This window comes from Pipra filicauda, unplaced genomic scaffold (assembly GCF_003945595.2).
Source record: "Pipra filicauda isolate LSUMZ 115617 unplaced genomic scaffold, ASM394559v2 scaffold357_size738173_pilon, whole genome shotgun sequence".
NCBI lineage: Eukaryota > Metazoa > Chordata > Aves > Passeriformes > Pipridae > Pipra > Pipra filicauda.
In genome coordinates, this window is record NW_024104484.1 from 27,686 (window position 1) to 53,288 (window position 25,603).

The 25,603-nt window shown below is 47.5% G+C and overlaps 1 protein-coding gene across 1 annotated transcript in view; it reads right to left on the reverse strand.

Annotated features, from left to right (window-relative positions):
• Positions 1-6,372: 6,372 nt before the first annotated feature.
• Positions 6,373-25,603, reverse strand: part of LOC120323851 (translation initiation factor IF-2-like) — a 47,482-nt gene continuing 28,251 nt past the window's right edge. The window contains exon 3 of the mRNA XM_039384471.1: positions 6,373-6,419. Within this exon, the coding sequence (XP_039240405.1) occupies positions 6,410-6,419 (10 nt within the window). The 3' untranslated portion in view covers positions 6,373-6,409. The remainder of the gene's footprint in view (positions 6,420-25,603) is intronic.

Genomic DNA, 25,603 nt, shown 5'->3' on the forward strand with positions numbered 1-25,603 from the left:
TCCAGTGAGCCCAGGAGCCCAGCACCCGCTGCTGCTGGCCCAGGAGGGAATTCAGGCACCATTCACACAGCACAAGGCTTTTCCGCTCACACCACCTCCAAAAGTGAATTCCCCACCAGAATCCACAGAAAAATTCATTAAATCACTTAGCACAGAGAAGCCTGAATCTTCTGATCCGAATCATTCCCTACCAGCCATGGTGACACCCACTTGCACCCCAAGCCCTTCCCAAGGTCAGCTCCCTCCTCTAACAAGCCAACAGCACACACCAAATCCCCTTTGGAAAAAATGGCAAAACAATCAAAGTTTAACTCAAGGATATTCACATCATTCCATGCACTTTGCTGGTTTTGACCAGGCTTTCAAAAGCTTTGCCATTTCTGGAAGCTGAATGCCAGGAATACCTGCTGGAATTATCAGAGCAACACCAGCCTTCCTAGTGTTCTCTCCATTTTCTCAGGCTTCCTTCCTGGCTTCCTTCCAGTATTCCCATCTCTAACAGAAGATCCTGTTTTCCTTCATCGTCTGGGTTGTCTCCTCCTCTTCCTTCTCATTGCCACCCACTCATTTTTTCATCTTTCCCAATATTGTGTTTGCTACATCCTCTCTCCCTGTGCCGTGCAGCAAACCACTCTTCAGAGCTGGGGATGAGATATGCTGTACATCCTCGTGTCCAGGATAATACCCGGGTCTGAAGCTGTTATCCCTCACCCACACCCTGACTGAGCACGTGGTTTCTCCCTCAAGCACCTCCATGTCTGGGGAACTCCCTGGTAGAGCCCAGCAGCCACCCCACAGATCCACCACTGCCCCAGACCCGGGAAACGGAGTTTGCTGAGAGAAGCAACACAAGCAGTGAGCTGAGCCTTTCCCTTTCCTCCTTCCCCTCCTCCAGCATGGATCTAGGAAGTCACACGCACAGACAACAGAGAGCTCCTGCCAGCCTCCTCCACACTGGTCCCACTCCAAGACCTTCAAGATCATCAAGTCCAACATCTGACTGATCCCACCACGCCCACTAAACCATATTTCAAAGTGCCATGTCTGATTTTTTTGAGAACTCTTCCAGGGATTGAAGTGTGTTAAGGGGAAAAGAAGCCTTAAAGCAAACACATACAACAAGAAATAACACTTCACTAACTCCCTTAACCCTCACTGGTCCAGCTTCCAAGGGTCACCAGTGGCCTGGAGCAGGATCAGGTGTTGGTTTGCCATGAAACATGGAATGGTTTGAGTTGAAAGGAACCTTAAAGCTCATCTTGTTTCACCTTCCTGCCATGGGCAGGGACACCTGCCACCAGACCAGATTGCTCCAAGCCCCATCCAACCTGGCCTTGGACACTTCCCTCTGCAAATCCAATGAAAAAACTCCTTCCCTACAACCTTGCAGCCCCTCTTGTCCCCCCCACAATCCCTCCCCTTCACTGCTCATCCTCTGCTCCACTGGTAACTCCCTCTCCACTTCCCCGGATGCAGGAGCCAGCTGGGAAAGCTGCTGTCCCCTCACTCACCTTCTGCCACCAGCGCAGCCGGGCCACAGCATGGAAATGGAGCATCCCAGCAGGATGCTCCCACACCACATTCCAGGGGTTGCCAGCAGTGAACGCGACCGGCTGCTGTGCTGATGCTGCAGTTGCCACTAATGAAATATAATAATGCAGCCCTTAAAGTGACACCAAGCCAAGCACAACCAGAGTTCACTCCCACGGCCAGGAAAGAACGTGGAAATGCTCCTCTTTCCCCATGGAGCAGCCAACTAAACTCTGCTTCTGCCTTTACCAAGGACAAGTCAGAAACATCAAGATCTCTCAAGTCATTAGAAGTTTTAAATTTTACTGAAATTGTAACTACTGGGAAACAGCTTGTGCTTTCTAAAGGTATGGATACTTCAGATGAGCCTGGACTTTACCTTGGCTATTACTTCCACTGAACTTTAATCCCACATTTATTTAAAATTCTGGCTTGTATTTCTATTTAATCATCAGAACAAGAAAATTATTGTCATATTGTTGTGTCTTCTTTAAGATGCATGGAAACACATGGAAAAAACACAGGATTCTCCTACAGTAAAGCTTAAAGATCAACCTAAAGACAACATAAAGACCAGTCACATGCAAGGTTTTGTGACATCCCCAGGCAGAAGAGAAGAACCCCATGCAGAAAGTTTCCCCAAAAAAGAAAGCTGGAACAAGAACATGTTATTCCTGCAAATGTGACCAGGAAGCTCCTCAGCTCTAGCAGGGACCTCGGTGCACCCTCCATCTGCGATCAACTCAAGGCCATCCAAGCCTGCAGCCAATCCTTCCAGCAGGACCTTCGGAGTCCTTGAAAAGCTCCTTTCTTCCCCCGTGTTCTCTTCACCCCCATTTGCCCCCTTTTATATTTAACCCAGATAATGGAAATGTGAGTGACAAGCGGGTGCTGCCGCTGCTGGAGCAGGATCGCCGCTCCCGCCTGTGTGAAACGCCGCTCTGGAAGCAATTTGTCTTCCCGTCTCATTTCACATGGGAAGCCCATCCGCCAGTGGGGCCGTGCCCCCGCCCAGCCCCTCCCTCCGGGAGCCCGGCACACAAGGGGACATTGTCCCCCCTGAATGACAAACAGTTTTGTGAGGCCGAGGCTGGAAAGCGCATCCGACAGGTGCAGGGAAGCTTGGAAAATTGGTGCGTCCACGGCGCCACGATTTGGGGACAAGTTAATTCCTGGGGAGAATATACACAGAATGCCAACAATAGGCTGGGAGGAAGCGAGTGGGTGGGGGTGGCAGGGGGTGCTCCATGCTCGGCTCCTCTTTCCCAGTTCTCCCACCACACGCACGGGTTCTGTCTCCATTAGGATGTTGCTTCTCAAGGAAAACCTGGGTTTACAGAGCTGCAACCCTGGCTCAGCTGAGGAACAGCAACACACAGGCATGACTTCCAAACCTGAAGTTCATCTCAAGGAAGCAACTTCCCTGCCCAACCAGGAAAAAGTACAGAAAGTATCTGTAGGGAGGGGGGGAAAGCCCTTTACCCCAAAGGCAGAGCAGCCTCCCGCTGGCAGTGCCTTCACAACACAACGTTGGCTCTTTTCATGGTGCCCAGTAACAGGACGAGGAGAGAACCACAAGAAGTTTCACCTCAACATGAGGAAGAACTTCTTTCCATGGAGGTGGCAGAGCACTGGAACAGCTGCCCAGGGAGGGTGTCGAGTCTCCCTCTCTGGAGACATTCCAAACCCACCTGGATGTGTTCCTGTGTCACCTCCTCCAGGTGACCCTGCTTTGGGCTGGATGATCTCCAGAGGGCCCTTCCAAACCCAACTATTCCATGATTTCTGCCATGGCATCTCCAGGAGCTCCAGCTTCATTTGATCCATTTTCCCTATACAAGGGATTTTTTTAACTATCAAAGACAAAGCCGAGGTAACTGCCAGGACGTGTCCCTGCAGGAATCATCCCAGCCTGTTCCAGACAGGTGACCCCACCACGGCACACCAAAACCCACGTGAGCTCTGCTGCCGTCACATCACCGATTTATTCAACTACCTTAAGCTTTTTAGGCATGTTTTTAAATATGCACCAAGTGGCTCATTCAACAGAAAGCAGAGGACCAAGACTGAAAACCACAGCTGGTGTTTAATAACTGCACCACCTTTAAAGACCCCTTTTAATCAACTTTTAACTCCTCATCGCACCCAAGGTTTCACCCAAAAGCACCACCATATCAAACTATTCCAGCCACCTCAGCAACCAGCCACACTTGCACACCAGAGCAGGGAACTCATTCAGCTAGAAACAAACACAGGCAGACAAAAAAGTTCCTTTCTTTTTTTTTTTTTTTTTTTTTTTTACAAAATAAAAATAAAATTTGCTATTTCAACTCCAGTTCTGACAGGCCCATGAGCAGCTGTGCCAGCACAACTGATGGGAAGCATTTAAGTCTGGACTGTAGTAGAAGGAGCTCACATGGAATATCATTTTTAACGGGTTTAGAGAAAACTAAGACTAATAACAGAAATTACAACATGAAGAAAAGGTCTTAATTCCCTCCACCATGATAAACATATTTTTATATTCAACATTTAAGCAGGAATCAGATTAAAAAAATGGACTGAAACAAGGTGTTTTTCATGAAAGCCATATGGGAATGGTGCTGGCCGATCCCTGCAGCTGCCCCACTGGCCTTGCTGCTGCCCAGGACCAGGAACGTGTCGGAGCAGCTGCTCTGACTCAGGCGGCAGAGACACGCTGAGCTCCGGCCACGCTGCCAGCAGGAGGGAGATCCAACTGGGAAGGGCCGTGATCCACCCAGGCTATTCATCAGCCCTCGGCACCGCACGCAAGCCTACGGTAGGTACGACTGAGTCGGCTGCTCTTGAATTAAATCACTGCAAAGCTGTTCTGCCTTGGGGGAAAAAAAAAAAACAAAAAGTACCACTACTGCCAGATGTGAAAAATTCCTCCAGTCTGGTTTCCTGGAGGGAGCAGGAAGGGAGGCTGTGACCACCTCGCCCCATGTGTGTCTGGGGCGCTTCTGCTTCGCTCCAGGCGTTACCTCTCTGGGTCTCCCCAGTCCGGTCGGGGCAGCTGAGCTGCCCCAAACCCTCAGGTGATATAGCATCACATCTGCATGAGGAGAAGTCCCTCACAGGACACCCGGGAGCAGAAGGGGTCCGTGCCATGCCCGGTGCAGCCAATGTGCTCCGGTGTGGCGCTGGCAGCCAGCCCTGCTCATGTGCCTTTCTTGGAGCCTCTTCCAGCTCCTCCTCAGGGGAGTCTGCTGGGACTGAGCCTTCCAGGAGAGCTCTAGAGAGCAAAGGTAGTCCCTCCCCACCAGTACTTCCTGGAGACCAGCCCTGAGTCTGGGGGTTCAAGTAGTGACCACCCCCATGTACCTGAAAGGTACCAGTGTGAGAAAGGTGCTCCAGATACAACCACACCTCCCACTTCACCTGCAAATGAAGGCCTGACTCAAACCCATCCACATGACACCACGAGGAGGATCCCCCTGTGTCAAACACAGACCTGCCCTTGGCTCTCAGAAGCTGTAGGTACATCGTTAGGCTCCCCAAGGAACTTTTCCACAACACAGGATGACATTCCCTAAGCAGCTTTTCTAAAATCCATAACTGTATTCCCCAAGTAGTTTTTCGACAACACCTCTGCAACGTCTGGTGGCCAGTTTGGATTTCTACACGATTTTCACAGCTATAATGATCCATCATTTACAGACAACTCCATAGAAAGTTGTCATTAAATGTTGTTTCCTTTCGAGCTGTCGGTTTCTTGTCCCTCCAGCACTCACAGCCTGAGGAACCAAGTGGTTTGGGGAAGTTTCTTTAATAGGATCATTGAATGGGTTTGGTTTGGAAGGGACCTCAAAGATCATCTCATTCCACCCCCTGCCGTGGGCAGGGACACCTTCCACTAGCCCAGGTTGCTCCGAGCCCGACTGTGGTGGGTTCACCTTGGCTGAACGCCAGGTGCCCACCCAGCCACTCTATCCCTCCCCTTCCCAGCTGGACAGGGGAGAGAGTAAGGTGGGAAAAGAAAACAACACAAATCGTGGGTTGCAATAAGGCAGTTTATATTTATGCAAAAAAGAAAGCAAAAGCAGCGTGCGCACGCACAAAGCAGAAGCCAGCAGTTAATCTCTACTTCCCATCAGCAGCGATGGTCGGCCACTTCTCTGAGAAGCAGGGCTCCAACACACGTAACAGTTGCCAGCAGGCAGCCATTGGAGACAATGAGCACCTCCAGTCCTGCTCCTTGCCTCGGCTTTTATATCTGGGTCGACGTCATATGGTACAGAATATCCCCTTGGTCAGTGTGGGTCAGCTGGCCTACCTGTGTCCCCTCCCAGGATCTCGCCCTCGACTGAAGAAGGAATGTTACAGTGCTGTGCTCAGCAGTAGCCAAAACATGGGTGTGTTATCAACACTCCTCTAGCTACCAATGCAGAGCACTGCACCGTGAGGGCTACTATGGGGAAATAAATTCCAGCTCAGCCAGACCCACCACACCCATCCAACCTGGCCTGGAACACTTCCAGGGATGGGGCAGCTACAGCTTCTCTGGGCAACCTGTGCCAGGACCTCACCACCCTCAGAGGGAAAAATTTCTCCCCAGTATCTCCAGCTCCTAAGTTTGCACCTGTTACTGAACACTGAGGCAATCTGGGGCTACAGCAGCACAAAGATGACTCCCACCAAGCAGAGATAGTGATGAGTGACCAATGTTTGGGGGTGGGAGATGCACCACATCAAGGCAAGAAAACAGAGCAGGTCTTAAAAATAAGTAGAAGCCAAAGCTCATATTCACAAATTTTCCCCATCCCTCCCCTCAGCAGCTGGAATTTACCCCCCACAGCTTTCTGGGGGCTGCACAAAGCACAGAGCTCGAATCCACCACCCGGGGTTTTAGAGTCCTTCAACCCTCCCTGTGAAGACACAGAAGCCACCTCTCAGAATAAAAGCACTTGCTCTTAAACCACAAGCATATAACACTCTCCCATCCGTAAGAAAACGCACAGCAGCTTTTTCCTGGCATTACTCCCAAAGACCAGACAGGTCAGGAAGAACCATCAGCAAAATTCACTCTTTTTCTCAGATGAAGAGTCTATTGCGACCCCGAGCTCTTCCCAGCTCTGACACCACCCTCCTTGCTGGGTGTGAGCAGAGTATTCTTGGGCTAAAACACATGCTTTCATGTGCAAAATTTAACCACATTTACACCTTAAATACCATCCTTAGAAGCATCCAGACCAACCAGCTCCTTAGCAATCCCTCCCCAGGAGGTGGGACACTGGAACTGGTTGGGCTGGTTACTATATACAGTCTGCTGGGTTCTAGTTTTCATTAAAGATTAAGTCAGGTTCTGCCGAGGCTTAGGAAAAATACTGGAAGTCACCAGCCCTAATGATTCCTCAGGCTGTCAGTAAGAACCAAGGATTTTTCCTAGCATGGGACTAATGAACACAGAAATTCCCTGTGTGACAACTCCCATGGGACGCAGTGACAGAGATATTTTGCACAGGGAAAGCACCTCCAGCTGCTTTCCCAAAGATGCTCCAACAGCCACAGCAGGATGTGTGGGCAGGAGCTTTGCAAAGTGCCAATGGCACTTGCAAAGGCAGTTCCTTGGGAGAATTCAACAGAGGTAGATGCAGGGCCAGCCTGGGGAGTTATCCAAAGTATCAGATCCTGTATCAATAAATGCCAGGACAGCAACAGGTTTGGAGGGACCGGAGAAAGGTTGGAATTCATACAATCATGGAATGGTTTGGACTGGAAGGGACATTAAAGCTCACCCAGTTCCAACCCTGACATGGGCAGGGACACCTTCCACTAGACTGCTCCAAACCCCATCCAACCTGGCCTTGAGTTCTGGATTTGGAGCAGAGCTCAAGGCATGCTGGTCTCCTTATGGAAGGGACGACTCCCACACATCCACCTTCCAGAGCTTTCCCGCCCCCCCAATCCTCTCCCACAGGACTTTGTTCTAAGATGGGCAGAAGGAAAAACTTCCTTGTTTTTCTGCTCCCAGGAGGTTTCCCAGTGACACGCAGTTCCTGGGGAGGCTCAGACTCAAGATTATTTTGTGCAGAATCAGTTGACATTTGGAAAAGTTTAAATATCAAAATTTCCTCCTCTGTAAAAACTGAAAATAATACATAGTGAACACATGACATATCACTGGCATTTCACAGCTTGACTCAATCTCCAGTTCTCTTCAAAACCCTCTGTAATTTAAAAACACGCATCAAGACTCAAAGAATTTGGGAAGTGCCCATTGCTTCCACATTAGAGTTGTATTAATACATTCTGTGCAATATATTAATATATTCTGACTTTAGATCTGAGATCTAAAGCCTGTCCTCCTTTGCAAAGAATGCTGAGCTTAAATATGCTTTTAAAAACATTTTAAATAACTTATATTAAATACACTATTAATAGACATCAATTACGCTACTTTTCCTTTCTGTTCAAAAACACAACTGTGTTTAATTCATTAACTAATCTCAGCATCAAATACCGAGGTTCTTTAACCAGATTAGGAGTTAAAGACCCTACAGCAACATGGCCTCTGTGCTGCCCAGTTTAAATCTCACAATAATTTATTTCTTTAATTCTGGTTTAGCATATATTCCATAGTAACTATTAAAAAATAAAACCACCACAAGAGTTTTTTATGCCAGTAAAATCAAACATTTGCTTTTGAAAGGAACATCCTTAAATATAATCCCTGATTTATACAGTTCCAAATTTATTTTATTTCATTTATTGTGTTATTTGCTGCTGTATCACTTTCTTAATACGCATCTGCTAAGGAAGAAACATTCTGCTTCTAATTACCAAAGTCTTTTCATAAAAAAAAAAAAGGATGATTTTTCAAGTTAAATATTTAATTTATTTGAAAATAAATGTTTCTAGAGGTGCCTCAAGTAAAGAATTGTTTAACATGTGTTTTACAGCCTTTCCAAACTCTCTTTATGGTCCTGGAGCATGGCCACATTTGTGGAAAAAATGTAATGTTTCAGCTTCAATTTGTCTGTTCTTTCAGCAGGATGAGGCAAAGCTCTTTAGGAGAGAAACAGCCACAGTTTGGGTCAGTTTTTCAATTAACATTTGAAAAAAAATCTTCTATTTTTTTAAAAGGAACCTTTCTAACATCCCTGAAAGTCAAGTTCCCTCATGCAAATCTCCTGCCTGAGATCCCTTCCCACAGACTCGTTTCTTACTGCACCTTTTTGTGATCCCAGTTCAGGGCTCAGGTGGTGGTACTGGAGATGCACAGCATGAGAGCACCTCCTCCCCCAGCAGGAACATTCCAAGGGGATGAAGGATAGTGATCAGCACATGATGGCACCCAAGGTTGTGCCCTAGTTTTAAACCACAACTTCTTGCCTGCATAAACCACTTCACTTGTTCTAAAGAAAAAAACCAAAATCATGGAATCACAGACTAGTTTGGGTTAGAAGGGACCTCCAAGCTCATCTCATTCCATGGGCAGGGACACCTCCCACTAGACCACATTGCTCCAACCCCAGATATACCTAAAGCCCCTTTATATCCCTAAAAACTTGGACTCTCTCCCTGGTCAGGTTATGCCAAGCAACTGGAAGAGGCAAAACAAAGGGCTCCAATAAAAATTTTGCCACTGGGCTACTGTGTCTGCCCAGGTGGAGGGTCCCCGGCATCCCATCCGGCCACCACGGAGCTCTCACGGAACTCCTGCCATCCCAGGGCCACCATGACAGCATCCCAGGAGCTGCACAGCCCAATTCTATTAAAATGGGCTATTTAAAGATTTTAAAAGCACATAAATGTGATTGCCAAACACCAGATAGGCTTGAAATCCTTTATTTCATTCTGAGCATCTGCAGGCACCAGAGTGGAGCGCCAGGGGTGAGGAACAGGAGATGCTCCCATGAGGATGCTCCACACCCTCCTCCTCCCACACTCACCTTCGTGAGTGGAGCAGGGTTGGACTTTCCAAGGCTACCAAAACCCCCCAGAGGTGAAACACCTAAAATGGGAGTGATCCCACACCTGACACCCCTGGGCAGCTTTGTCTCCCTAAGAGAGGTGAAGACCCCTCAATGGCATCCACACAGAGCCCACCTGCATCCCCACATCTCATGTTCTGTGATGCTCAAATCCAAGAAGATCCCACTGCCATTCATGAGGAAATCCATCACCTTCACTAAAAGAAAAGCTCTTAATGGCCTCTGTGTCCAAATTCTGACTCCAATTCTGCAGCTTTCTATTCTCCACAGAGAGCTCCTGTTGATTTGTATGTTATACCATCACCAAAAAAGACTCTAAAATTCAGAGTAAGGATCTGAAGGGAGCTGGTTTTAAGAGAAAGGGTTGGAAATGGTACATTTAGTGAAAGGAACGTCAGGAATGAGAAAGAGCCTGTAAGTGCCACGTTTAACACCAGTTCGACGGATTTACAGAACTTGAGGACAAGCTGAGCAGAGGCTGCTCAGGACCGACACTGAGCAACACTTCCCAGAGCACTGCTCGGGTATTTTTAGCCTGGTTTCCTGAGGAAATGGGGCCCATGGCTGCAGTGATCCCACTGCTCCCCAGCACAGCCCAAAGGGTGAGAGGGACTAAGGTAGCCAGGTGGGAGATGTTCATCCCTGCAGAAACGTGAGAGCCTGGTCAGTGCCCAGCCTTCCCAAATCCAGGAGTGGTTTGGGAAAAGAGAAGAAGCACTGCAAGGGAGACTACATTTTATACAACAAGCATTGTGCTTTCTCTGAAATCAGGAACCAAATCCCTGTGGGCTAAACTGACAGAAGGTTGGATGGGGCTTGGAGCAACCTGGTCTAGTAGAAGGTGCCCCTGCCCATGGCAAGGGGTTGGAACTGGATAAACTCTAAGGTCTCTTCCAACCCAAACCATGCCGCTATTCTACTAAGTGCTTAACCAGACACACACTCCCTATGCTGAGACTATTTCTCCATCGTCTCGCTCTCTCCGATCCATAAGCCTCCATGTACCTGGAGACACCTGTATGGGCTCTGGGTGATGAGACACCCACGCTGAGACCACCTTTACTCAGGTGTGGTGTCACCAGACCTGCCGCAGTGGCTGGCCAGGGGCTCTTCTGCCCCACCACCACCATACCCAAGGCCACCACAGCTGGAGACATTCACAAGTGATTTACCGTCACTTTAAAGCTCGCTGCAACCCCAAGTCAGCAGGCCAGGCCTAAAATGTGATAAGCCAGTGTTTTCTTTTTAATAACGACACATCACGTCCTTGGGGAACTATAAAAACTGACATGCTCTCTACACAGAACCCTAAAAGCAGGAAATCACCACACACAGCAACATCTCGGATAACCTGTCACTCCCTGCCCTATGGAGGAGTGAATGGAAGAAAGCTAGAAAAATTCAAGAATAAAATGGACAAAGAAACGGATCAGAAGAGCCTCTGAGCCAGAGACCCAGAGGGTCGCCTTTGCCAGAGCTCAGAAATGTTATTTAAGATAAAAACAATTTTATAATGTAGTTTTGCTCCAAAGCAGTGAAATACTACTTAAAAACAATAAAATACAGACTAGGAAGAAAACACAAGGTGAGATTGAAGGGTTTGGAAATGCAGAGGGTTCTGTGTCATGCCTGGCAGGGTGAGCAGGCAGGGAGGGACAAGAGAACCCACTGCACACTGCTGACCAAGCTTCTCTCCACCCACTGCTCAGCTATAATCAGCTGAAGAGAACAGCAGTGAAAGTTCTTCTGCCTCACCTGAAAACTTAAGCTCTTGTGAAAGGGTTTTCTTACCTCCAGATCCACCCAAAGCCCTGTGACATCTGCATTAGTGAATACACAGATGTGCATTCAGCTCCTGCCAGGAAGGAACTGGGACACCTCATGTGCACGTCAGCATCTCTTGGGACAACCTCACTACTGGCTCAGAGGAAAATCCTGACAGTCTTACAAAATGCCCAAACTTCGGCTCTTCAGCCTGAAAACTAGTTACAAACTGGTGTTTTAATTATCAGAGAAATGGTTTCACATTCCCAGCTCCCTCTGGTCAGTCTTGTCAGATGAACTCCATCTCAAACTGACTTTTATTGACATTTTCCATCTTCCCCCTTCAGTTTCCTCTCCTGCCGTCCCCTTCCATGCCCAACAAACCCTCTTCCCAGGTTTTCAAGCCCTACCAGAGTTTATAATCTCAGTTTGTTGCCCAAATTGAGATACAAATGGGACTTCCACCACACCCTGCAGTTCTGCAGCTCACAGGGAATCTCAATTAAAATAAGAATTCTTAAATGTCAAATAAGATGCAAAATTAAGTGGACAAAGCCATGAAGAACAAACCAACCATCTAATATACAAAATCTTAGGAAAGGGTTAGGAACAACACTGCATTACTTCAAAAAACTTCCAGAGCTTTCTGTGGGAGGGAGGAATCGCCGTTATCAGCCCAAGGAAGAGATGAGAAACTCACTGTCCCCAGCTTGGGAGGGGAAGGGGAACAGTATCTGAACTTGACCTCAGCACACTCCTGGTTAGGAGCTGATAGAGAATTGGCCTTGGCAAAGAGAAATTCGGTTACCCTGCAGGAGGGAAGGGCTGGGGAGCCTGTCCTATATCTGTGCTCCAATAAACCCGGTCGTTAACCCCACATAAAACCACCCAATGAAGGGGCACCAAGGGCCATTATCGCCCAACCAGCACCAAACCAACGGGTAGAGCCCCAACACCCCGAAATGGGGCTAGGCTGTGTTTTTAGCAACCCCAAAAAATACTTGGAAAACAAATCCAAAATATAAGGCAGGGCACGCATCCTGTTTTTCTGGAGATATACAGTTTCTCAAGTGTTATAAAAATGATTTGCCACAGAACGAGCCAAACGTATTGGAAAGAAGCAGCGCCTAGGGTGGAAAGAAGGTGTTTTTAGCACACTCAGGCCAATTAGGATCTCAAAGGTTTCCAAGCACTCCCCTCCTCTTAACCCAACAGAAGGAAACTGAGTTTAGCAAGTTATTTAGGGTTTCATTTGCTAATTTGCAAAAACAAGGAGAAATCCTCCCCTGCTCTCCCAGCATCTTGTTGGGAAAGCTCCTGCCAACACGCGAGTGTCGCTGCCAACAGCTCAACCCAGCGTGACCCAAAGTCCTCCCTCCCGGTGCCGGCGCACGGCTTCGGGAACGCAGGAGGGAGCGAGACACCGGCGGGTGCGGAGACAGCCGAGGGGGGTTATCACAACCCTGACATCACATCTGCTGTGAAAACGAAACCAGGCAAAAAACACTACGCTCTAAGCCAAGTTTAAACCAATAAGCCAAGTTTAAACCAGTCAGGGCTCCGGTAACGGTAAAGTGACCCGGCAGTTCACATCTGAAAGAAGAGTCGCTCATGTGCTGCAGAGCTGCAGCCAATGAAGCCTTTGAGAAGTCAAAGTTCTCCTCCTTCCCCTCAGCACAACTCAAAATGCTACTTTGAGATGACTGTTCTCGGTTTTACATTGATGAGAGCCAGGTCAGAGCCAGCCTTGGAAAATTTTACTCAGCAGCAGCTTTAGAAACCATAAATTATCTTTAGACTGAGTTTACACAGTCCCCCCACAGCGTGACTGCCAGCTCCTGTTCTCAAGGCTCCTCTTCAGACAACACAGCCCTCTCCAAAGCCCAGGAGAACCTTCACCCAGGCACGGCAGGGCTGAGGCAGATAATACCAGGACCATCTTTGCTAAGACAAGCACCAGACTAGGTCTGAATTCAAGACTGAGCTTTAGTATTTTCAACCCCAGGCAGAGCCAAAGCTACCAAACCTGGAGGGCAGCGCAAACCCCTTGAGCTGCATCACCAGGAGTTTCACTTCCACTGGGAAAAAAAAAATCAATCACAAATCAACCAAGGCTGGCTCTTTGTAGGCTAAGCCTGGACAGTTTAAAACTAAGATGACTTGAAAACTTTGTTTTGAACTGTTTGTACAAATCTAAACCCAAAAAAGGTAATCAAAAACGTTTTATTAGCGAAAGGGGGTTTCCCCCCCTCCTCTCCTTGGGGCCATAGCAGAGACTTGGCAGAAACTTCAGCTCCTGAGAATTTTAGTCACAAAATCTGGGAATAAAACCAGCAGACCCTGGACTGACCGTGTCCACACTGGAATGTGTTTGTGCTACACAGAGCCCTAATCCAGGCCTACAACTTCACATCCTTGTAGACACAGAACAGACTGGTGTGTTGGTCAAAGAGGAAGCCAACAGGAGAAACGTGACAATTAAAAAGGTTTAAAATCTGTGATTCTTCCTTTTCCCTCAATATTTTCATGGACTGAGGGAAGTGGGACTCTGCTTTGGACAATTCTCCCTGGCACACAGTGACAACAATTCTTTGTGTGATGGGGGCAAATCTACCAAACCCAAACCCACTCTCTGGAGTGAACAGCCCCAGCACTGATGGATCAGGTCACCAGCTGCCTTCGTGGAGCAGTGATGCCGACGGCAGCTGCCTCCGCTTCCAAGAGTGCAGGAACATGGGCAGAGCTGGCTCCAAGGAGTTGAGACTAGCTTTCAAGCATGGCAGCATTTGGGGACAATTCCAGCAGCAAGGCAGATGTTTGATTCAGGAGCTGTCACTCATGGGCTAAAGTGAAAACATCTGCTACTCACAGCAAGAAAATCCTGCATCGGAAACAAAAATTCTCAAATAATTTCTCCAGGGTCACAAGGGAATAACAGTGACACAGTCCAGGGCGTGGAGGTTTTGGGGATGCTGGAAAGAAAGGTGAGTGGCACCCAGGAGTGCTCCAGGGACACTCACAGGTACTTACACTGCCCTGGTGTTTAACCCCGAGCCAACAGGACGGCCTGGGGTGTATTTATTTAAGCTGAACACAAACCTTCAAACGATGTCGGGATCAGAAATTAATGTAAGGTAAGGGAAAATCTTCCAGACAAGGATTAGCTGAGAAACCCCTGCTGGGAACTGGAGTGAGTGCCAAACTGTGACAGGAGAGATTAATACTTCTAGAGGCATTACCACAACAAAAAATCTGAGGGAAGAATGTTTTTCTAGAAGGTTTTTCCTCCTCCAGAGCGAAGGGTCGTTACCCACCACACACCTGTGGAGGAAGATCCGACTGCATGGAACAGCCCCTGCCCAGGAATTTCCAATGCACATTCCAGCACTGGGCAATGGATTTCTCCTGTGACATATATCACTGCCAGGCAAAAATTGATATATCCTACAGATAATTTCCAGAACGTTCTAGAAGTTTCTCTAACTGGTCTCTGTACACTGATGACACCTTCACTGCCCAACTTACCAGCTCCAACAAATCCCCTTCAGGCTGGGGTTTCAGCAAACACTAAGTAGGATCTGTACACTTTATTATCAAAGGAAAATGTCTGAAAAAAAAGCCCTCAGAACATTCTTTCTGTCCATTGTCAGAAAATTGGAGCCCTCGGCCACATCCCGCACCCTCATTTTCTTGCACACTCTTTCATATCTGGTTTTGGCACTGCCCCTACGAGGGTTCTGACTTGGGATCTGTCCACACATTCCAGCAATAAATGACACTAACTGGAGTCATTCTTTAAAATATCTGTCAAATATAATCCTTTCAGTGTTTCGATTCTCACTGACTTGCCCCCACAGAGCTGAGAAGAAGTCATAAATTATATGTTCTGCCACTCAATTTTCCCTGATTGTTTGGTAGAATCTCTCCACTAATACCCAGTGATCACCAGCCACCTCGTGGCTTAAGTGGTTTCCAATCATGAAAGATTTATCCACTGTGACTTCCAGTCAATCATAGAGACACCAAAATGGTTATCAGGCACTCTCATCAAGACCACAGATGAGAAGACAGACTCCAGAGACAAGGGAAAGGGGATCCGAGGGCTGACTCCAGACACTCCAAACTCACAGAGCAGCTCCAACAGCTGCACATGAAAAACATCTCTGTGAGGGAGGCAAAGGTCCAGGCCCAGAGCCCAAACTTGGCTCTGAAGGAACTCCTGCTTGGGTCACAGCACATGCAGGGACCCCTTTCTGAAAATCCAGTACATTCAGGGAAGAGCTGTTTGCTGGGACAATACAGAATCACTGAGGTTGGAAAAGACCTCCAAGACCATTGAGTCCAACCTGTGACTGACTGATCACCACCTCGTCAACTAGACCAGAGCACTGAGTGCCACATGCAGTTGTTTCTTAACACCTCCTCTTCTCTTGAGAAGAGGAAAGAGGGATTGATTGCTCACTACAAGGGTGCCAGATACCAGCTGCAGGTTCACCACAAGTATGAATGAAAACCAACTGCATTCTTGGTACTCTTTCCTCCCCAAATTCAGCCAATACTCCCAAGAGTGCAACATGGAAACCTATGTGCTCAAAAGCTCACATCTGCAGCCTCCAGAAGTAAACTCAGAGCATCACAGCACTGGTTAAATGGAACACTGAAATGGATTCATTCATCGTGGAAAACTCAGAGGCAGAAAAGGCTATTTTAGAGAGAGAAATAATCACAGAATCATGGAGTAGTTTGAGTTGGAAAGGACCTCAAAGCTCATCTCATTCCACCCCTGCCAGGGGCAGGGACACCTTCCACTAGACCAGATTGCTCCAAACCCCATCCAGCCTAGCCTTGGACACTTCCAGGGACAGGGCAGCCACAGCTTCTCTGGGCAGCCTGTGCCAGGGCCTCACCACTCTCACAGGGAAGAATTCCTTCCATATATCTAATCTAAATAAATTTTTCAGCATAAAACCCTTCCCCCTTGTCCTTTCAGTGTTTGCACTTACTCTCTAACTCACATGCATTAACCAGACTAAAATTCCCCAAAACCCAGCTGCTCCGACTCTAGGAGATGACTGGGATGAGAAGGATGGCTGACAGCACATACTGCCCGCGATCAGAACACACAAGGGGGGGACACCAGTGCCAACTGGGCAGGCCTGGGCAGAGCCCCCACACTGACATAACCCTGTTCCCCACAGCTACTTCACTGCAGTGGAACACAGCAGCTTCCCAAGGCCAGCAGTTCACGAGAGAGCTACAGGGAATTAATTGCTCCAGAACCAAAACTAGAAGAGTAAGCACAATTTATTTTGCCACATTCTTAAAATGAAATAAGAAAACATTTAAACGCTACAGCTTATTTAGATAATACACACTGGAAGACATCTTTTACCGCTGGCAGCTTGAAAGAAAAGAACATAATTACAATTCCAAGCATGAAATGAGCTCTCTTCCACACATGCCTGAACCAAGTCTGACTGTTTCACCAGCTGTAGGGAATCAAAGCCAGCACAATTCAACAGAAAGGACAGAGAAGCAGCAGCTCTCGATGCCTTTAACCTGGTAATTGCACAGCACCTGGATCCGGCGGGGCTGCAGGAGGGTTGAGCAGTTGCAGATGTGCAGCTGATGTGGTGCAGGAGCATTTGATTTCCCTGGAATGCGGGACCCCAAACAACGCATCTGTGTGCAGGCCCACCCCACGGCCGGGTGTGGGCCCAGGGGACACATAAAAGCCAACATTATACTACAAGGGAAGAGAAAAAAGCCCCAGCGTGAGCTTGACTTGTTTAACTAAGAGAAAAACAATGTCAGCTTTGGTCAAAGTTTGTGCCAGAATGACCAGTGGCCACTTCCAGAGACATTGTTTGTTCAAGTGCTTCAACACTCCCTCACTCCACTGGCCGTCCAAAATCACAAAGGTACAGAGGGGGCTGCTAAACCCAAATCCTCGGCAACATCTGCCCCTCCTGCTCCTCACAGAAATTGTTCAAACAGCTCCAAAACAGAGCTCTTGACATTATGTCGAGAGGGAATCATGCACTGACTCTTCTCCTCTCTGAACTGTCAGTGTGACAGAGTCTACTTGTTGCCCCATGGGTTTCACATCTGCTTTTCTCAAAGCCTTCAAGTCCTCACCCTGCACCAGGAAAAACAAGCCTACGACCCTTCTCCTGCAAATCCAAGCTGAGCTTCACACACAGCCCTGGGAAAGCCCCTGGGCTCAGGTGCTGTGGCCTTGCCTTCTGCACCACAGCCTGCAGCAGCCAGGCTCCGGCTCCACGGCTTCCCAGGAGCAGCTGGGAATTCTGGCTTGGCCGCCAGCACCACACATACGCAGTGACACAGGCGTCCCTCCAGCCAGAGCAGTGACATCAAACAGAGCTGAACAACGGGACAAAAACAAACCACATGGGAGTTAACATTGCTGGACTGAGAGTAACTCCAAACTTGACCCTGGATTTGAATAAACCTTTCCACAAGAACTGAATTCTACTGAGAGGAGGAGCTGGGAGAGCTGCTGCCCATCATTCTGCTGGGGAATGAGAGGAAGCCTGACTTGGAAGGTTTATTAAGGTATCCTGACCCCCAGTACCACCAAGGCAATCCCCTGTTAGTACAGAAGCATCAGTGCTGCTGTTGGAGAATATTCTTACATGTCCAATGAAAAGAGAAACCAACACTCTGCAGCTCAAAGAAATGAACGTTTCCCCTTCCAGTCTGCACAGACACATGCAGATAACTCTGTAAGCTTGCTTGGATTTGGAACAGAAGTAGAATTCCAGCCCCCAGCACAGTGTCACAGAATGTCCCGTGTCACTGCACAATGCTATTTGTGCCCTTGCAGCATTTCCAGGCTGACATTCCCAGCCCTCCAACACTGCCAGCCTGGAGACACCCCCATAGCCTCCCAGTGGAGCCTGGCCAGCACTGGGACTGTCAAGATGAGCACTCCCCATCCCTGCAAGTGTCCAAGGTCAGGTTGGACGGGCCTTGGAGCAACCTGGTCTAGTGGAAGGTGTCCCTGCCCATGGCAGGGGGTGGGATGAGATCAGCTTTAAGGTCCCTCCAAACCATTCAATTATTCCATGAATTTATGCCCCAGGATATGGCACAGAGAGCTGACACCACTCCAGAGCTCAAACATACAAACCCAAAAGTGTTTCTGTGTTTCAGAAGAGCTGGCCCCACCACCCACTCACGAGATGGCCATGGCAGCCAGGCCTGGCTGTGCCCTCTCCTCCTCCTCCTCAATCAGAATTTCAACAAAGGCTTCACCTGAGGCCAGCCTGGCACAGGGATTGCTGGCTTAAGGCTGTGACCCCACAAGAGGACACAGGCAGAGTGGGAGGGATGGGTGTAGCCTTCTGCTGTGTGCTCAGAAGGCAAAAGAGAAGGAATTCACATTAAAAAAAAAAGATAGTTTTAGGTCACTTCTCTATCATTTCAGCTGAATTAAAATGCAACATTTAAATTGCAGTGATTTCCATGTGCAATTTTAGCTACTGCACTAAGCTTCATATGAAAAGTTCAAAAAGAGGACTGGTTACAATAAAGTGAAAAAAAAAAAAAAAAAATCAGCAAACCTGACAAAAACCCACCAACATCATGAATATCTATATGAAATCACACAATCCTGAGTGCATGTTAGATATATAGATATATGCACACTGACATTCTGCCTGGAATCATCCAGAGATCTTTTCTTCCCCATTTTTCAACCCCAAAAGGATTATTACCATTTCTTTCCAGACGAGACCTTCTGCCAACATTCTGGAGGGCTGAAATCCAAACCACACATAGTTCAACAACAGCAGAGTTGAACAAAAAGGAAAACTAGAGCTTTTTTTATTTTAATTATACCTTGTGAAAGTACAGCCGAGCAGGGGGGAAAAAGAAGTCCAAGTCATTGATTAATTCCAGAGTAATGAGGAAGGTTCATGGCACACTAAAATACCTATCTTACTAAGTTTATCAGATTTATCACCAGCCTTTAAATGGCTAAACTGGAGGTGGCTCTCCAGGAAAGCTCTCACTGCTGGAATTCTCACACTGCAATGCCTGAGAGTCCCCAAATTAATACTTTTACAGGCAAGGGTTTCATAACTGGGTCAAAGCAGGGGGGTGACGGCATAAATTCTGCCTCACCCAGCAGAAAAAGCCAGGATCAAGCTCCTTTCCCAGGGATCCCCGAGGTTTTAACAGGGACAAAAATTCCAACTTTGCAAAACAGCAAAATCCAGGCTCTTTCAACACCTTTTAATTGAAGCTGTGCCAGGACTGTGTCTGGAATTCTGATCCCACTTTCTCCTGAGCTGGAGCACAGCTTTGTGCCGGCAGCACCAGAAACAGGAGGTTTTCAGGAATAAAAACATCTAAATCTGCATCAAGGGGTAAAGCCACAAAGAATCCCAGCAGAAAAGAGACTGGAAAAGAGCAAGTGGGAACTAGGTCTACTCCGAGGTATCTGATGGATCCTTAGTACTGAACATTCCCATGCTAAAGCCATGAACACTTATGGTTTTAACACAAACTGTCTCACTCCTTTGCCCAGGACACTCTGTCCTCCTTGTTTGTATCTAAGAGTTGTTCCAACAAAACGTATTTAGGAGTATAAAACAAATACAGTCCAGGACTTTCTTCATTCCTCAGAGCTACTGTAAATTAAATATTAATATAGAAACTATTTCTGTGAGCAAAGGAAGGCTCGGTATGGGGAGATTTCTTTTTTCCCCTCGATGTCTCACTCACAAAAGTATTCACTTTAAAGTGATACCTGACTTTAAAGCCACCGTGTCCTCTGGGGCAGGAGCATCAGTGGGAGCACAGGATTCCAAAAGCAGCTAGACTTGCCTGTGTTCCTGGTAAAAACCATACAATTTGTCTGGTGACAGCACAGAAAATCACTGTATTGGAGGGTAATTTTAATACCCTATTATAATTAATTCAGCATTACAAACCAGGAAGTCTCAGCCTACAGCAGTATCCTGAAGGTGTCCAACTTACAGACAGAAGTACCAAAAGAGACCACCAATAGGGGATCAAACCAGCCATTGATCACTTCACTGGCAGCTATTTTGGTGTGTAGACCAAAGTTGAGGTTTTTTTTCCACATCATTTTGCTTCAGCACCCAGGGTGTTTGGGAATGCAAGGCTGAGGAATAACTCGGCTTGGGCCACAGCGCTCTGCGGACACGTCACTGGAATTCCATCCTGCTGTTATGCCCAGCTCACTGCTCCAGTTATCCAACCTGAAGATCTAATTAAACCTCTTGCTCATCAGCACCTGAGCTCACTCAGGAGCGGCTCAAAGCTCGGTGCCATTTCTCAAGGAGGAAAAAAGGAGGTGAAGCAGCTCTGAAGGCTCCTGTGGGCAGAGACCATCCATCCACATTCCTCTCATGGAGTCACAGAACAGTTTGTGCTGGAAGGGATCTCAAAGCTCATTCCCTTCTACCCCCTGACAGGGGCAGAGACACCTTCAACTAGACCAGGTTGCTCTAAATCCCATCCAACTTGCCCTTGAACACTTCCAGGGATGGGGCAGCCACAGCTTCTCTGGACAACCTGTGCCAGGGCCTCAACACCCTCACAGGGAAGAATTTCCTCCTAATATCTAATCTAAATCTCCCCTTCTTTCAGTTTAAAGCCATTCCTTCTTGTCTTGTCACTCCAGCCTTTGTCCAAAGTCCCTTTCCAGCTCTCCTGGAACCGTTTTAGGCACTGGAAGGGGCTCTAAAGTCTCCCTGGAGCCTTCTTTTCTCCAGGCTGAACACTCCCAGCTCTCCCAGCCTGTCTCCAGAGCAGAAGGGCTCCAGACTTTGGATCAACTTGGTGGCCTCCTCTGGACTTGTTCCATCTGGACAGGTCCAAAGCACCATGTGTGACTTGGATAAAAACCCTCCTTGGGTCCCCATCCCACAATCCCTGCACAACATGGGAATCAGCCCCAAGGACAGTATCTGGCTACAGGAAATCCAAACTGCACTTCAACTGGAATTGTGGCTGACCTTGAAGTAGGGGACATTTAAAAATACATCTGCATGTGCACATAGAGCTGTGGGTATTTTAAATGCTTTCCTACCTCAGCAAGCTTGAGGTCAAGGGAATGAGGGAAGTTTCTCCAGTTTATATACTCGAGGGTTTGGGTAAATTCATATATTCAGGTTCTCCTTATTTTATAGCACTAAATAACCAAAAACTGCAAGGAGAAAGAGGAGAATTTAGCAAAGGAAGGAGAATTCAGGCAAAGCCCAGAGGAGCTGCTATGTCGCTACTACCAGTTGGTTTAGACAGAGATTTCCTTCAGACTCTTGTAAAAGCAGCATTAAAAACGAGAGGAAAAAAGGATTCAGGCCTGGGCAGCTGCTACATCCAGCTGCAGTCCCGACTGGTGACAGGAAAAGAATACATGATTATTTTTCCTCATTATTTGTTTTCATGTTTTTATTTTGTCCAATTATTGACTACCTGTTGCCATTTGATTTTGACTCCTTAGAACTTCCATGTAGCACTAAAACGGTGTAATTATGTTAATGAACATAATTTACAATACAATAACAAGTAGACTTAGTACCAGTCTCTGAGGTTATTCAAGATAATCATGGAATCATGAAATACCCTGAGCTGGAAGGGACCCAACAAGGATCACCCAGTCCAACTTTCCTCAGGAGGAAGTTGTAGACAGGACTCAGGAGCAGACTTGGTTTATTCCTTTATCCTTAAACCCTTCCTTATACCTCTCCAAAGTTACAGCTCCAAAGCAAAACTCTCCAATCATCATTTTTCCTCTAACCTAAAATAAATTTCTCTGAATATTTATTTCCTATATTATCTTCAACCCAAATGTGCATTTCTCTTACAACAGTTAATTCCAATTAAGAGAACATTGAAAGGCTTCCTGCAAAAAACAACTACAGGATATTGGCAAGACTACAAGAATGAGGTAAAAACTATTGAAGACAACAAAATAATTTTCTTCTGACTGTGCAACATAAAAAGAAAGTATATTTCTCATATGACACCCGCAATAAGTCTGGGTCCAGCAGAGAATAACCAGAGCTATTCACCGCTGACCTTTGAATCCTTGTACCGTTCAACAGCTGAAAAATTATATAAAAGGATAAAAATGGCCAAAATTAGAGAGCTCCTCCCGCCCTACCCATCCCTATCCACCAAACTGATCAGCTTCCCTCAGTTTTGCAGTTCCTCCAAATATTTCCCTACGTCCCCTTGCTGTCCATATCTGGCTGATCACTGGAGCTCTTCTCCGTCCAGTCAGCCTGGGGAAGAGGCTGGAGGTGGCCACATGAACACATCCAGCACTGCCACTGACACCCCATCTCTCACCAAACTGGTTGACAAGACTCCAGGAAATTCAGAATTAAGGTTAAATGTCAGCCAAGGAAACTCACAGGGAACATGCTCTGAAACCCCCTGGCTCTGCCCCATGGAGTCTGAGCCTCCCTGTGAGGCACATGACAGCTTCTTAACTACAACTTTTCCTGAAAACCTCTGCATCCTGAAAGCACTGACATTTTCTGAAGGGTACACCAGGAATTGATATTTTCACAGTATTGTACCCCAAGATGAGTCCAGACACACAGACTCCATCAAAATCCAAGTGTTGTTCTTTCGGATCAGGCAGAACCCAACCTCTGCCATCAGTGGTGATTGCACCAATGGTGTGAAGCTGGGAAAACTGGACATCGCCTCAACAGAACCCCCCAGGCATTTGCTCTGGAGTTTAAATAACCACCAAAATAAACATCTGGAAAACTGAACTCCAGTGACACAGTAAGGAAGAGAATAAAAACTCCAGTGAACATCCGGCCTCAGGCAGGAAAGTCACAGAATCCCAGGATGGTTTGGGTTGGGAGGGACCTTAAAGCTGAACTCATCCCAACCCTCTGCCATGGGCAGGGACACCCTCCACTAGACCAGGTTGCTCAGGACCCCAAGTCCTTTTGTATTAAAGCATCATCACCACCTGTTGTGTGACAGCATCGAACTGAACCCCAGTCCCCAGGACCTGCTGTCCCAAGCACAGTTAATGTGATATCAATCCACCTTGATTCCGCAGCTTAAGCCTTGGAGTGAAATCCCAGCCCGGGAAAACTCAGGATAATATCACAGTGGTCTGTGTCTGTCCCACAACCAATGTTGTTTTCGGTGTTCCAGTGACTCCCACACAAGAACCACCAGCGCTGCCTCCCCCTCTGTCACCACCACCACATCACCACCACCACGGTCATTCCACTTGGATTACTATTCACTAGAGCAAAAATAAACGAAAAATAAGAATCCATGACCAATTCTACTTGCAAAAGCAAACACAGCATCCATTCACAGTGGCGATTTCCTAAAATAACCCGTACACACGCCTGCTGTCCCTGCTCCTCCTGGAGCGCTTCACCCAGAAAGGTGATGTTACACAAGCACATTCCTGGTTGATAAGGAGCCCTGCGCACTTAGTTCCCCAGAAATAGCTGCTGTGGTCCACAGTTATCCCTAATATCGATAACGACATGGATTTAAATTTCAAATAAATTCAGATGAAAGATTAAAGCAAGAACATCAGTTCCAGCACTGTGGAGATGCTTGTCTTCCATAATGAGGGAGCCCATAAAAATAACAAGGGAGAAGATTTACACCCAAGCTCCAGCACAAAGAAAAAAAATAGGGAATGAATTACTGATTTTTGCAGCTACTTAGTGGTAGGAACAGATGGTTCCAGGCAATAGTATTGACAACCTCAGAAGCTCCCACCCCCAAAGGTGAGCTGCTAAGTCTGTTCCAAATTCAAGAGTCAAAAGCATCGCAGCTGAGACGCCGCTCTCAGGGGAAGCGCCGAGGTTCAGCCAGTCCCACAGCCCCAGAAATGTGCTTCACTCACTGCTGCTCTGCCCCAGCCCTCTCCAAGGGCTGTGCCTTCCCAAAATGCCCCGAGGCAGCTCCTGCAGCCACCTGCCCGCTCCAGGGTAAGTTGGAGAGGTGGGGAAGGCAGACCACAGATGGAACAGCTCTGAGGTAAAGTAGAGCTGTCAGGGTTTGTCCACCAACCCAAAGCCACTTCTGAGGCCAAAGCCAGGCGTGCCAGCTTCCCAGAACACCCAGGCACAGGGAGCGCTTCCAGGAGTTCCAGCCCCTGGGGGGCTCTGCCATGGGGAGCACAGCCAACAGCCCCTCACTCGCTTCATGTCCACAATTTTCTGCAAAACACCCGAAAGCTCCCCTCTCTCAGTTCTTGTACATCTCCAGCAAAAGGAAACAATCAGCCTGTCCAGTCACAACCCAAGATCAAAACACCCATTAAAACATTAACTTGTTAAAGACAATTCAGCCTTGGATTTCTGAAGAAGTCCAGCAAACCACCATAAAACAGGGATACCACACAGCACTGGAAAAACTGCTGAGCACCTCCCTGCTCATGTCAGACACTCGGGTGGCTCAGCCAAACCACCTTCCATACAAGGGTTCCATAAATTCACATACTCTGGATCACCTACTATTCTGCAGCTCCAAGCACAATTCCCACCTCACAGGGTGTCCAGCAGTCAGCGTGTTCCTGTCAGACACTTGTAACCCCAAGTCACTGATGCAGCTCCCTCAGCACTCCTGTGACATGAAACACAAAAAAACCCAAACTTTCCCCCACTTAAAGAACTCAGGGATTCAAATGTCAAAGTCCCCAGGTTCACCAGCATCTACACAAAAGGGGAGGAAACTAGGACATTCCAAACTTCATTCCAGAAGTACAATGCTGAGCCTGGTCCTTTGGGGGCTCCTGGGGCGGGAACACCTCTTACTGCCAACTGCATCATCTGCACTCAATCACACCATGATGGACACCTTTGGAAAACAAGGGGTTTCAGCCATATTGTGTCACGCTGCCGCTTCACTCCTTGTCACCTCCCAGCCAGAGTGTCACTTCCCCAGGGTGGGGACCAGAACTTTGAAGAACAAGCTTCGGTGCTCCGTAAAACACACGTAAATAAATAAACCCATCCAAACACTCCCCTCGCTCCCCAGGCCACAACCTGCCCCCAGCACTTTTACTTTCCCAAGAGGTCACACCCAGGAACGCCCTTGCACAACAATGGAAGCAGAACCGGCCTCAATACCTACAGATCCCTTCCTGAAATCCAGCCTCCCTGTGTCACCTGGGCTGGGTGGCTCAGGAATCTTCCTCTGTGAAGTTACAGACTGGTAGTTACTGGAAATGATGATCCCTTGCATTGTCTATGTTATGAGCTTGTTTTAATGAACTTTTTCCTAAATACAACTGTGATTTTTAAGTGTACATTATGTTAATTGATCTAAATCTACATATTCCTAACTCAAAACTGTAC